The sequence below is a fragment of the Astyanax mexicanus genome, chromosome 14 (assembly GCF_023375975.1).
Source record: "Astyanax mexicanus isolate ESR-SI-001 chromosome 14, AstMex3_surface, whole genome shotgun sequence".
Taxonomy (NCBI): domain Eukaryota; kingdom Metazoa; phylum Chordata; class Actinopteri; order Characiformes; family Acestrorhamphidae; genus Astyanax; species Astyanax mexicanus.
Genome location: NC_064421.1, coordinates 40,047,224 through 40,062,736, shown reverse-complemented (window position 1 = coordinate 40,062,736; position 15,513 = coordinate 40,047,224). Strand labels below are relative to the sequence as shown.

General features: G+C 38.2%; 1 protein-coding gene across 2 annotated transcripts in view; it reads left to right on the top strand.

The window, feature by feature from the left end:
• htra1a (HtrA serine peptidase 1a) overlaps positions 1 to 15,513 on the top strand; it is a 67,416-nt gene that overhangs the window by 24,659 nt on the left and 27,244 nt on the right. For both annotated transcript variants that reach the window (XM_022666284.2, XM_007230623.4), the window contains exons 2-3: positions 7,002 to 7,101; positions 7,633 to 7,837. In XM_022666284.2, the coding sequence (XP_022522005.2) occupies positions 7,002 to 7,101; positions 7,633 to 7,837 (305 nt within the window). The remainder of the gene's footprint in view (positions 1 to 7,001; positions 7,102 to 7,632; positions 7,838 to 15,513) is intronic.

Below are 15,513 nucleotides of genomic sequence, written 5' to 3'. Positions count from 1 at the left end.
GGTAGTCTTATTTTAAAGAGGTACCCAAATGTTTCAACAGTTAAATGAACTCATAGATCACAATCAGATGCCTGACGCACATGAAACGTCCTGAGATTTCTCAGATCAGCTAAACTGATTAGCCGTCTGTACCATAACTGATAGCAGAACCAGAGGGAATATGTGATACGTCTGGCCCCGTAAAACAGTCGCCGTGCTTAGTGTCTAACTAACGTTCCTCAGCCGACATTCCCCCTGGGGTCTCAGAAACAAACGTAACCTAAATCAGCTTGTTCACTCAAACCATATGCTGTTATCTTGCCTGGTCTCAGTGAAAAGTAAAACAGAAATGGGCTGTTTGATGGATTTGGGTCATGGCTGAAAATATCCGTCACATTCCTGGACATGGGCCTCATTAGGGGACAGTTTGGCATGAAATCAAATTTACACAACTTTCCCATTTACCTAAAGGCAGTCGATCAGCCAAAAGAGGTCTGCTTCTTTGCTTTGGAGTGACGCTACTACATTAGCGTCTGTTGCTAACAAGCAACAGAAGCTTTAATCCCAGTAATTAGCATTGTGCAAACCACAGCCTTACCTCAAACCATGTTGAGTAATGTCTAGTAGACTTGCTTAGATGGTTTATGACCGATAAAGAGGGCATATTGAAGACATATTGTCAGAGAAATAATTGCAATAAATTAGATCACTATCATTATTTAAGCCTAACTGATGCAGTGAGTAGCTTCACATTTGTAAAACAACTGTGTCAAAAGACACATCCTGTGGTTGTGGCAAAGTGGAATAGTGATGCATTTATACATTACTTTTAAAAAGCAGTGACATTTTAATTATTACAGATATTTAGATATTGAAACATGTTAAATATTCTATATAAATTAAGCATAAATGCAATAAAACCACTGTTTTTAAACAAAGTCAACGTGCTGGCTATATGGGGCAATATTAACCAATCAATCAAAATGATTGAAGTTACATCCATATTTATTTTAATTTCAATTAATTCAATAATGTAATGTAATTTTGTCAATATGAATGTGAATATGGCACAAAATCGATCTCACTTAAAGAGATCTCCCCAGGTCTATTCTTGCCAGTTTCAATCCCTTTCAGAATGAGCCATTTAATGGTTCTGTTACTTTTTTATGCAAATAAGGTGTTATGCTGAGTATTTGCCACACATTAGTGTTAGCTTGTGCTAAATGGCAAATCACAAACAAGCTAATTCATACTTAACTGTAATAGAAGCACAGAATTCATTATTTGAAAGGACCTCAAATATCTGCTAACCTCCACCGACATTAGGTACAGATCCCTCCCTCAGACAAAGTCTGCTGGCTAATCCTGCTGTGTACTGTCTGAGGTTTTCAACCATCAGTTCGGAATGGCGTTTCTTTCACTGATCTAGTGGGTGGAGCTCTGGTGGGAGTTAAAGTGTGAAGGGTGGAGCCAGGGTGGTTCTATGCAGGTTTTCTTTATGAATAAAAACAGATGGATTTTTTTTTGTTTTATAGGAGCAGTTAAGACCCAAGTGGAAATACAAAAGCACGCAAAAATTCATGGACTAGTAAAACCTTTGTAATTATGTGTTTTTGTTTATCTGTTTACTCTGCTGAATCTTCTTACTGCAGAGGCAGACATATTGACAGAGCATTTACTTGTATTTCACAGTTCATTACATACATACATTTACTGCGTTAGCTTGCAGTGAGCATGGGGCTTCACTTAGTGTGTTAACTTTTATATTTTAAAATATTTTAGATATGTTTTTTATAAGTGAATTATGTGCAAATGAAACTTTTGACCTTAATTCAGAACAGTCATGACTGGTAAAACCTTCGGTCCAAATTATGTGTTTTGTTTATCTGTTTACTCTACTGGAGCGTTTTTTACTGCAGAGGTGGCTTGGACGCCGTCCATCTCCAGACTGTGCCAGCATCCACACACTGGACGTAATGATGTAATGATGAGCTGTGCTGTCTTTTCAGGGGCCTTTAGAAAAGCAGGGAGATGAGGCTGTCTGTGGTTCTGTGCAGAGGGTTCATAGGCTATAATGAGTCAGCTGGAGAAGCGCTTTTAACACAGGTTGTGCTGCTGTCAGATTTGATTTAGGAGTGTTAAGATGTTGTTCTATCATTAAAACACTCATCAGGCATCATATTTGCTTCCAAATCGCCCCTAACAAGACTCTTTGCCACTTCAGCCATTAAAATATAGTATATTTGTGGAAAGACGGGGTCTTCACTGCAGTATTGTCTATTCTTTGGTCTATATTGTAGTGTTGGAATCGGCTGAACTTGGCATATTTGATCCTCTGCTGCATAACGCTGAGCTGGACGTTCACAAAAGAAATCTTCAGACCAGAAGAAGGGCCCAATGCCTTTCCATCACAGAATGGAAATTCAGGTTTAAAGCATGGCTATTCGCTCATGGAGCTTAAATTGGAATAAAATTTACCTGTTCCTATTTTGAAATATTAAATTTGAGTCTTAAAATTTTTGTGTTTTTTGAGGTGCTGAAAATTGTAGGCGAAACACACATAAGTAAAAAAATAATTTACCGTATTTTTTGCACTATAGGGTGCACTTAAAATCTTTTCATTGTGACTGATGTATGAGGGAGCAGTAAAGCCTGCTGAAGTACAGGGTTATACAGGAGTTTCAGTTTAGTTCCCCAGCAGTATTAGCATTAGCTGCTAACCGCTCTAGCCAGTAGCTTTTTTGGCCGTTCAGAGGTGAGTATATTGGACTGTAGTCTGCGTGTTTACCGCATTAACCCTTGTGTGGTGTTCATATTTTTGTTACTCGTTTACTTTGTTACTTGTATTTAATTCAGCAAAATTAAGCAATTTTACATTAAAATGCTTTACACATGCTCGCTTCACCTAAATTGCAAGCAATATAAACAGCTTACATGGTTAATATTTGCCCTTTACCTTTCTTATGTTACATTTCTTTCAAAAAGTGCTACTCTTTTTTTTATTCGTTTTTTTATAAAATGTAAAAGAAAATGAATTAAACTCAAGATATGAGTAGAAAATTTGTTTAGTTTCAAATTTACAAATGAAGCCATGTTTATTAGCCCTTGGCCAAACATACTGTATGTAATATAAATGTGTGGGGGGGGGGGGGTGTACAGTATGTGTTTGAGCCAATGCCAATGAGTTTGAGTTAGAAAAAGCATTTTTTTTTAGTATCATTTGATGAAAAATGAAAACGGGTCCCACACAAGAGTTAAAACAAGCTGCGTGCGACAAACCGCTAACTATCGCCCTGACAAACACTAAGAAACCCTAAGCTGCTAATGCTAATGCTCCAGCTTTAGTGGAAATCTGTAAATAAACAGAAGTGATTTACTCACCCAAATAAACAGTTTTCAGGAGAGAAATCTGTGTAGATTAACATCCAGTGCTCGTTTGACTTGTCTGACTCGTCTGAAATGTTGTTTTAAGAATTAGTTTTGTTTACTTAGCTTAGCTTGCTGAATTTAGAAGGAAAACATGGCAGTATTAGTGTCCCATAAAATTATGAGTCTTATAATCTGAAGCGCCTTATGTATGAAAATAGACCAGAAAATAGACGTTTATTGATCGTGTGCCTTATAATCCGGTGTGCCTTATAGTGTAAAAAAAAAAAGGTACAATTTTCACATTTTAAAAAAGTAAAAAAAAATTATAATAATAATAAAATAAATAATAAAAAAAATCAGATCCCTAAACACCCAGCTAACAATTTTTGAATTATTTTAATTATCAGGATGTTACAATTAATGTTCTTAAAATGTTCTATTCATCCAATTGTCTGGATGTCTTGAATGTTTTAATATAATGTTTTTTAAAGTTTTTGAAATGTTGCAGTGTCACTTGTCAGTGTTTAAATTTTTAATTTTGAGAATGTTACTTTTGACATTTCCTCAATGTTAGCCTAGCTGGGAATGTTATGTGAGAATGTTCTAATAACGTTGTTATACAAACCATTTTTATGTCACACGTTTTCAGAACATTCCTGAAACAGTATTTCTGTTATGTTACAGACTAACCTTCCTGGAACCTTTTCATAATGTTCTCTGTTAGCTGGGTCGACTCAGCTAGATTACAGTGATCTGTTGGATTTTGTTTTAATTAAAAATCAATACGTAATTTTTGAAAATCAATACCGTATCTTCTAATAAAGTCTAATAATTTAATAATCTTAATATCTAACGCTAGTACAATGTCTCTTGTGCTGAATAAATGACTCGGAACCCAGGGCCAATTCTGGGCTTGTCTGGGTCACGAGAGTGCAGTCCTCACTGCAGTGTATTAGCTTCTTATGCTAACTGGCTAGTGTTATCTAGTAAACTGTATACTTCTTTAGCGGTGCTGTTTTACACAGTGCTCTGCAGCGCCTCTAGCAGTATGGCGGTATGTGAGTCTAATAATTTAATAATCTTAATATCTAACGCTAGTACATGCTGTAACATGACAGAAATGCACACTCACAAATGTTCTGATTTACCCGCTCGTGTTTCCGTATCCTGTGTAAATCAGATTTAGGCTTTATTGACATGTTTTCTTTTTTCTCGCGCCGCTAGCACAACTCCAGTCCTTCCCCTGCATCTGAAGCAGGACTGACGGCTCCAAAAGTGACACTCTGGCTGTAAAACAGTGGAGATGGTTTATGTGGAACTTTCCCTCATGTGGATGTGCGAGACCAGCGCCAGGCAGGGCTGTAATTAGCTAAGCTAGCGTCAACGCCACGCTGGATGTGGCTTTCATCGGAGTGGGACGAGAGTTGCTTCGCTTCTTCTTTTCACCCGCATCCCTCCATTCCTTGTTCCCTCGGTGCAAAACCAACCGGCCGCAGCTACTTTCATCTCTCACACTTTTTATGCTGTGACTTTCCCCTCTATACTGTATAATTAACCAGTTCCAGCACCGCTGAGGAGCAGCACATCAACAACAACACGCTAAGCTATACATCAAAAAGACGCTGTTCGGTGTGTCACACGTACCGCAGTACATCGTATACGAGTGTTAACACATGACCATGAGCCCTGCCATTCCGTTCTGTGTGTGTGTAAATGTGTGTGAGTGTGTGAAAGTACGCGTCTGAACATTCCAAACAGTCTGAGGCCGAGGGCTATGGAAAGAGCGAGGGAGGAAAATGAAAGCGTAATTTTTGGGCTCTTTATTTTACAAAGGGGAATGTTTATTACGAGCCTGCGAGTGGCGATAATAAACAGTTAGGGGTTTTTAACGAAAAAATACACTCTCACTTCTCCTCTAGCTCAGTGGTGAAATTACAGAGTGCTCAAAAGTCAACATTTCCAGACATGTCTGAATAAAGGTGCTTCAGAACTGGCGGCTTCTGTGCATGTTTGTGCATTTTAAAGATCCTGAATTTGAAGTCATTCAGGACTCCTTGCTTTGTGAACTGCTTATAGAGTACTCTAAAAATATTCTAAAATATTAGAGTTGTTTTAAATGGATAAAAGTAGTGCTGGGTGGTATGACCAAAAATGTATATCACGGTATTTTTCAAGATTTTGACGGTTTTACAGTATATCACGGTATTTTTATTATTATTATTATTTTTTATTTTTTATTTTGCATGACTGGGCTTTAATATAGGTTTGTGAGTTACTGTACTGTTAGAAGTACATATATATATATATATATATATATATATATATATATATATATATATATATATATATATATATATATATACAGTCATATGAAAAGTTTGGGCACCCCTATTAATCTTAAACATTTTTAGTTCTAAATATTTGGGTGTTTTCAACATCCATATCAGTTTGATATATCTAATAACTGATGAACACAGTAATATTTCAGGATTGAAATGAGGTTTATTGTACTAACAGAAAATGTGCAATATGCACTAAACCAAAATTTGACCGTTGCAAAAGTATGGGCACCCTTATCATTTTATTGATTTGAATACTCCTAACTACTTTTTACTGACTTACTGAAGCACAAAATTGGTTTGGTAACCTCATTGAGCTTTGAACTTCATAGCCAGGTGTATCCAATCATGAGAAGAGGTATTTAAGGTGGCCAACTGCAAGTTGTTCTCCTATTTGAATCTCCTCTGAAGAGTGGCATCATGGGCTCATCAAAACAACTCTCAAATAATCTAAAAACAAAGATTGTTCAACATAGTTGTTCAGGGGAAGAATACAAAAAGTTGTCTCCGAGATTTAACCTGTCGGTTTCCACTGTGAGGAACATAGTAAGGAAATGGAAGACCACAGGGACAGTTCTTGTTAAGCCCAGAAGTGGCAGGCCAAGATAAATATCAGAAAGGCAGAGAAGAAGAATGGTGAGAACAGTCAAGGACAATATTTAATAACATTTAATAACAGTAGGAGGTATGTATTAATATAACAGTAGGAGGTAGTGGTTAGTTAGTTAGTTAGTTAGATGTGCTCTAAAATATCATAAAATAAGCCATAACATATTCATTGGACTGGACAAAACTTTATTACATCACTTACTGTGGGCTGCATTATTAATAGCCCAGAGAAAAATATTTAAATTTTTCAATAAATGTAGCGATTTCCTTTTTAAACAGACAAAAACTTATTTTACATTCTTACATTGACACCTGTGCCCCAAAGGGTTAAAATATTTTTTTATTAATTTGCTATAAATGTAATTAGTCATTATTTTTAAGAATATGATTAAAAATGTTAGTTTTTACCTAGGAGTCTATTTATAATTCCATGTCCTGAAGGATATAAGAACAGGTTTTAGGAGCGTGTGTGTGTGAGTGTGTGTGTGTGTGTGTGGAGAGAGAGAGAGAAAGAGAATGCCTTGTATAAGCAGAAAGTGTCCCTTGTATATTTAGAGAACTCTTTTTTCTTTTTTTAAGTTAAACACCAGTTTGATGTTTTGTTCTTTTCCTGTGAGGTGATGTAATTTAATATTTCTGGTGGCTGTTCTCAGCTGTGCCGTGTTTTTCCCTGTTGTTCACTGCCCTGTTCTGTCTCCTCCGCAGCTCTGGAGCACCCAAACAGCCTGCGGTACAAGTACAACTTCATCGCTGACGTGGTCGAGAAGATTGCCCCTGCTGTAGTTCATATTGAACTATATCGCAAGTAAGAACATTTATATATGTGGACATAGGAATTCTCTGACGTGGACTGAAAACATGTACAATTTTTCATTTAAATAATCAAAGTAATATTATCTCTGTGACAAATTACGACCAGGAGAACCGTACTTGTCTGACTGAACTGTGCCAAGTGTAAAGTTTGTTGGAGGGGGGATTATGCAGCAGGGTTGTTTTTCAAGAGTTGGGTTTGGTCCCTTAGTTCTAGGGAAAGGGATTCTTAATGCCAAGAGATGTCAGACTTTTTAGAATTTCATGCTCCCATTTTTGGGGACAGGCCCTTCCTGTTCCAACATGACTGCACACCAGTGCACAAAGCAAAGTCCAAAAACCAGAGACTCTGAGCCAGGTCTTTTCATCCCACATCAATGTCTGACTTCACAAATGTGTTTCTCAAAGAATGGTAAACAAATTCCCATAAAAACATAAAAACTCGACGAACAAATACGTGTATCAATATAGTGTATGTGTATAAATTTACCAGTGTAAAGTACATACGTATGTCTCTCTCTCTTAGGATGGTGTATTCTAAGCGTGAGATGGCAGTGGCTAGTGGATCGGGCTTTGTCGTGTCAGACGATGGACTCATTGTGACCAACGCCCACGTGGTGGCCAATAAGAACAGGGTGAAGGTGGAGCTGAAGAACGGGGCGTCCTACGATGCAAAGATCAAAGACGTAGATGAGAAATCAGACATCGCTCTCATAAAGATTGACTCTCCGGTAAGAGAAAGCACCAACATTAAACCATAACAGTATGGGGAATAAACTGCTTTTTAAGGATGTAAGGTTTTGATTTTTAAACATGAGAAAATAGAAATTTCATATATTTTACAGACTGTAAAATTTCTGTTTTCAGATTGTGGAATTTAAGTTTTCTGTAAAATTTTGTTCTGTAAAATTAGACATTAGACATTGTACTTGTGATTTGTGAGTTTTCAGTTTTTAAATCAGGTTTGCTGAACGTACAAGTAGAAATGTTTTAAATCCCATTTTCTCCCCAATTTACATGGCCAATTACCCAACCCACTCAATAGGACTCCCCTATCTCTGGTAATACCCCAACACCAGCACATGCCTCCCCCAACACATGTAAAGTCAGCCACCGCCCCTTTTCCAACTGCTGCTGATGCAGCATTGCTCAGTAGCACCACAGCATCACATAACATCGGTTCTGATACATCAGCTCACAGACGCCTTGTGCTGATCAACATCACCCTTTAAAGTAATGTGGGCAGAGAGCGCCATCTACCCACCCGTAAAGAGAGCAAGGCCAATTGTGCTCTCTCAGGGCAGCTGATGGCAAACTACATGAAGGGGATTCGAACCAGCGATCTCCCGATCATAGTGTCAGTGTTAAAGCCGCTGGACCACTTGGAGATCTTACTATGCGTAATCAGCATTTGCATGTTTTGATTTTCAGTATATTAAAATTAAGTTATTAATATTTAATTTTATAATATGAACTAAAGTCAAACCATGACAGTATTTTTATATTGTACATTTTTCTGATCTGCTAAAATCTCTGCCCTGAGGAATTTAAAGCTGTGTTTACACCTTCACTGCCAGAAGTAAAAAGCATGTATTTAATGTTGCCTTCAGTATTGTTCTTTTGACAAGTGTGTTTACTGCTGGAAAACACCATGAGCTCAGCAGAAGAGACATGCTGGAAGAAGATTGGAAAAAAAGTGATAAATGAAAAACATAATAAAAATGGGAACAAAGGTTTTCTATAGCCTCTGACTGACTTTTATAGCCCCAGTGATTAAGAACATTAGGAATGTGTTCACAAAAAGTGTTATATTAAAATGTTCTTTTAATATATGTTTTTAATCAGTGGAAGAAAAAGCACAGAGCACAGAGCTTGATAAACTTGCTAAAGCTAACCGCGGTGTGCTGTAGAACTTCACGGTAAAAACCCCCGTCACCTTACTGCGCTAATTACTTTCTTATTACTTTCTATTATTCCCCCGAAAGCCTGTGGTTCTGATATCACATGATCACGCTGGGGTAATTGATTTGCCCTTGATTAAGGGCGTCAGTGTGTCTTTGCTATCGTAACGTTGGGAAAAGTATACCTTATCAGGAAACGTAAAAAACCTCTCAGCCCTATCTCCTGATACCGCTCTTTCCATAATTCCATACCATTTTGATTAGCTTGGTATGAAACTCTCTGAAATTTAAAGTTGGAACAGTTCCCAATTCACTTGAAATGTTTGGATACTGGCTTCCTACGACAAGTTCTCCAAGTTATCTCCCCTCTCTACTGTCTCTTCCTAAATAGCCATAAGCTATAAGACCAATTAAATCTGTAGAGGGAAAATACTTTTTTTTAAAGCACTGCACCTGAAACTCCTCCCATTCTAATCTAACATCTTATAAACCCCCTGAACCTTTCTTGCGTGTCGTGTTGAGTTTTAGCAACCCTATACTACGCTATCTCCTCCCCTTAACTTTGTTATCGCTACTTCTGACTTATCACAATTTCTTCCTAAATAGCCATAGGCTGTTGGGATGTTTCAAAATAGCAAATCTCTTTTTTTTTTTTTATTTAAGCATAATTTCTTAAAATTATGCTTGTTTGGGAAAAGTAAAAAAATAATAATATAATTAATTTATATATACATATATATTTTTTAATATATATATTTATATATATAATTTAATATAATTATGTCAAAACTAAAATCAAATGGACTTTACACTATTGCCTACACTGTTGCATAAAGTCCAGGATATTGCATAAAGTCCAAAAATACACGCCTATACTCATATTTTTTTTTTTTACTTCAGTGCATCCTCTACTCTGTGAACTGTACTGAACTGTAAATACTGAACAACACACAGTATTTTTACCTAAAGTGCACAAATGTTTGCATGGCACTGTAAATTCAGGGTGTAACTGCGAGGCAGGTGAGAAAAAAGTTTGACATGTTCAGTAGAGGGTCCTGTTGGCAGAATTCCAGCTTGGCAGTCTCTGCAGCATTGTTGGCATTCTCTGTGGTGTATAATGTTTTGAGAAGATAATCTCAGAAAATGAGAGTTCTATTGCTTTACCAGAATAGAAACATATCTGACCACATAATTGTGAACTGGCTATTGCTCTCCTTATAAGGTTTCTGTGCTGTAACTATTTCACTTACAGTTAGACATGCACACACACACTTTTTGCATTTCTCCTTTGAGACGTGTAGAGTATCCCGGAAGGTTTTCATGGAGGCATTTCTGTTGCTTGTTTAAAGCCACAGAATGACTTCTCACTCACCCAAATATACATTCCAGCTGCTAATTCATCTGCATCTAATGGGATTCCAGCGCTGATGGGATTTGCTTGGTCGGCAAAAAACGAAATGGACTGAATTTTGTCTTTCCTCCAGATCACCAGTGGGACATTACATTACACGACACATTTACTTTACTATGTCTGCTTTAAATAAAGCATGTGTGTTGCATTTCTGTAAATATTTTATTATATGTTCTCGTGGGACAACACTGAAGATATGACACTTTGATACAATATAAAGTAGTCAGTGTACAGCTTGTATAACAGTGTAAATTCATTCTTCCTTCAAAACAATTCAAAACACATAGAAATTAATGTCAAAACCACTGGCCAAATTGTGCCCAGAGTGTCAATAGTGGCCACCATTGTTTTTCCATCACTGCCTTAACCCTCTTGGGCATGAAATTCACTGGAGCTTCACAGGTTGCCACTAGAATCACTTAGCTGTTGGATGTCAGAGATCTTCCATTTGAGGATGCCCCACATATGCTCAATAGTAGGGTGACTATATTTTTATTTGGGTAAACCAGGACACCTACTGTGGGTCTACTGCTCTCACTGAAGCGGTTTAGGGATTATGTCACACGCAGCGCCTTGCGCAGTGCCCTAGTGCCTGTATATTTAAGGGTCCAATGAAGGTCATTTAAAAAACAGGACATTTCCTCACTCGGGATGCCCGGGACAGGACGTGAAATACCGACATGTCCCGGGAAGTACGTACGTTTGGTCACTCCTACTCAATAAGTTTTAGGTCTGGAGACATGCTTGGCCAGTCCAGCACCTTTACCCTCAGTTTCTTTAAGGAAGGCAGTTGTCGTCTTTGAGGTGTGTTTGGAGTTATCATGTTAAAATACAGCTCTGTGTCCCAGTTTCAGAAGGGAGAGGATCATGCTCTGCTTCAGTATGTCACAGTACATGTTGGGGCATTTATGGTCCCATTTAATGAACTGTAGCTTGCCACAGTTGAGTTAATTTAAGGGCACAACATATTTACACTGGTATATAAACTGTACACTGACTATAGTGAATTGTATCAAAGTGTCACATTATCAGTGTTGCAATTTGCTAAAAAAAAAAAAAAAAATGTTTTATATTATTTAAAGACTTTTTCACAATACACAATATTTATTGTGTATAATATGATTGTATTTAAACTCCAAAAGTAGTGACAGATCTTTAAAAACTTCTTATCATATTTTTTGCACTATAAGGCAATCCTTAAGATCCTTTAATTTTCCCATACATTGTCAGTGCGCCTTATAATCCAGTGTATAAATTCTACCAGTCAGGTTGTAAGGAGCAGTAAAGCCACTCCACTGAAGTACAGCATTATACAGGAGATTCTGTTTAGTTCTCCAGCAACAAGGCTGGAGCAGTATTAGCATTAGCCCCTAACCGCATTCAGAGGTTAGTATTGTCAGCCTGTAGCTTGCTACTAACCCTGGCTAGCACTGCTGGAGCAGCATTAGCATTTGCCACTAACCACGCTAAATGCTAACTTTTTCGGTTCCTCAGTGTTGCACTGTCAGCCTTAGTGGAATTATGGAAATCTAAGGTTACTGTAAATAAATAGAAGTGCTTTACTCACCTAAATAAACAGTTTTCAGGAGATACATTTGTGGAGATTAACATCCAGCGCTTGATTGAGAAAATAGACGTTTATTAAACTTGCGCCTTATAATCCAGTGTGCCTTAAAGTGCGAAAAATACAGCAAATGCTATCCCATACCGGATACAATACGTTTTATTTATTAATGTACTATACTCTGTAGCTCCCTTCTGTTTTGCTCTGTATTGTTGGATAATTGTGTCCATTTTAACTACATCCAATTATGGAATGAAATGGAGTGTCCATCTGATTACCACTATCACACTTGACTCTATGACACTCTATGACACTTCATGATCAATTTACAATTTACACACTGCCATCCCATGACTTTTGGCATGTCAGTGTAATAATAAACCCGGCCCACCACGGTGAACATCCTTCTGGCAAATGGAATTGTTTTATCATGTCTGTGGCTGACCATCGCTCACAGTCTGGCTCCAGTTGGTCCTCCTCAGCACTGATTTGCTTACCACCAGCCCTTAATTGGCCAAAATTATGCAATCAAGGACTAACTGGAGCCAGACTGGAATTACTGGAGATTTTGGTGGCTTCCAGTGGCTGATGTTCAGTTTGAGGTATGGGCTTCTATAGAGTTTAAGGGGTTTAAACCACATGCATGGAAAAAAATGTCTCATCCATATGCTTTACTCAACCCCTCAACCGCTCCAAAAAATTATCCTGGCACATGTTAGAGGGGACCACTTATAGTTTGGCTGAAGTTGTTTTTGATTCACCTACTGCCAGCAAAAAATGGCGCTTTTTTTGCACAGATTTACACAAAAATCTGATTGAAATGTATAGTAGTTAAGTGTTACGTGTATATTTACATCAGGGATGGGCAACTTCCATGATGGAGAGGGCCACATTTTTTTCAGCATGACCCTTGGAGGGCCACATGACCTCGCACTTCAAATAATTGAATATGAAAAACGCTACAAATTATTTTCAATAAGAACAAATTTTATATGAATTTATATCTGTATGTTTACAGCACCAACATTTATCAACAACTATTTTCTGCATATTAATGCATTTTAATATGCATTATAAATATAAAATTATAAACTGCTCCATTTTACTGATTAAATATTATAGTGATCTGAAGCAGTAATGGTATTTTCTTTCTCCAAAGGACTGGAAACTTTATAATAATAAAAACTACTCATTTTATACTTTATTCTGCAGTATGAAGGTGTCTGAACTCGGCCCCTGATTGGCTGACAGTCCTCATTTGCATATCGTCACGTGCAGTAGGCTTGGCCGAGTCACCACACGTGCGTTAACACGTGCAGCCTCGAATACAGCGCGTTTAATAAGGAGTTAAAGTTTTTATTAATTTATTTCTGCCTGAAATGATTTCCAGTACTGATTAGATATAAATGGGGATTATAGGAGACTGGATTGATGGATTATCTTAAGTTTGGACGCGTTTTGAAGGTAAGAGTTTGGGGGACGCGCTGGTGGGGGTTGGGGGGGGTGTGTGGTGTGTCCTGAGGTAACCCCAGGACAAAACCCGAGCAGGTTTTAACTGTAAACACGCGCTCCGACGCGCGCGTTCAGCTCTAATTTAGGAACCGTACACCCTACAGTAAAACGGAGCACAGTTCCGGAATCAAGAGAGCCAGACGGTTTGAAATGTATAACATGATACCGCATCCGACCAAATATGGACGTGCGATAAACGCAAATATGAAAACAGTATTTAATATCTTTATGAAACTAGGCATATTTCGCCCTAAATACTTATTTTCTGAAAGGAAATACTGCTAAATAGGCGAGATAACTGAAAAGCAGAGTTTCTAAGCTTTAAAATATATAGTATGTTGTATATAAAGTATATTGTTTGTCTATATTGAGCCTATAACTGTTCATAACTATTCATAAACATAGCCAGATATTATTTTTCATAAATTTCTGGCCCGCCGGCGGGCCAGGGCGTGTATATGACTCTACCCACCTGATGGATAATGCAGTGCAGTATAGGGCAGTTTACTCCGCTCTGCCTGAGTAGCCCCTCGAAACCTCTGTGTCTTCCCTGCATCGCAGGTGCGCCATCCGTAACAACAGTTGACAGCTTTTCAAAGCCACCATATTCACCCACAGCACTGGTAACGGCTTTGAATATATCGCTGCCTTTAGTGGTGTCGTGCAGAGATGCCAATTTCAGTAACTCCTCGTGCACATCAAATGCGTTTTCCCTTGAATTCGGTGAAAAGGTATGGCTGTTGACTTTCTTCCTCACTGTGCGCCCGTGCCTGCTATTATTTGGCAGCGGCGCGCTCTCTAGCGGTCAAAAGTAGAATTATTATATTATAGAATTTTTTTTATTTTTTATTATGAAATTATGAAATTATTTTGATCTATTCGCGGGCCGCACTGAGTGATGACGAGGGCCGTGTGCGGCCCCCGGGCCGCCAGTTGCCCATCCCTGATTTACATTTATGTAATGTACATTGATGTTCTAACCCAGAATGCCTTACATTTAAATCAAATGACAGACTTTTAATTCAGATTTAATGTAGCGTTAGATTCCTTTCCCAAGGACTTTTATTGGTTAGCATGCGGTGCCCACTCGGGGCATCAGAACATAGTCTGCAAGTTTGGAAACCATTGGTCGGGCTGAACCACTTTTACTGTTGGTTTTTACAGTTCTGGCATTAAGAGTCAGAAACCACATAAACAAGCATATTTGTGTATCTGTAATTGGACAATTACTCAATTTTTGTCAAATTATTTGGGCTAATTAGTGGGGTGTTAGCTTGCATTGCTTGTTAACTATTACAGCTTTCAATCTCATTTGTTCCTCTACCTTTGGTGTTTGAGAGTCACTCTTTTTTTTCCATTGGAACTAAGAGGAAGAGAAAGTTTAGGAAGTCCTCCCTCTAAGAAATGGGATAAACCTTTAGCCCAAAACTAATCACTTAACTCTAGCCCTCTATCCTAACAAGAATAAATACACCCTACACCTAGGTGTGAACATGTGAAATCAACTGGTAGTGCTAAGTGGCATGGCACTGGGCCAAAACATAGCTTGTCAAATTGACACCAGTGGGGTCCTGAGGCTCTATGTCTGTCTGCCTGTGCGTCCGATCAAGCGTTCAGACATGGCTGGCACTGCGTGAGTTCATGCAGTGGAACAGTCAGTGGTGATTGTGTGGAGCTGGATTGCTGTCAGAAGCCCAGCTGGTGAACAGTTTAGCCCAGTTTGCCTGAGCAGCAGTGGTATTATCCCTGTACCTAAACTGGAATAATGCATGTACTCATTTCAGTCGACCAGCCTACAGAACCACGTGTTTGCAGAACCCCACACTGGCAGACCTGAAACCTTATAAACCTAATCATTAGAGCTTGGCCTGGGTTCAGCTGTTGCAGGCTTTTTATAGGCTACAGCCTATTTGTTTCGCAGTAAATCACCAGCACATAGCTCATTAAAGTGTTTGTTTGTGAGAGATTATAGCAGTACACTGAAATCAAATCCAGAATTGCTCATATTTGGACTGGGGC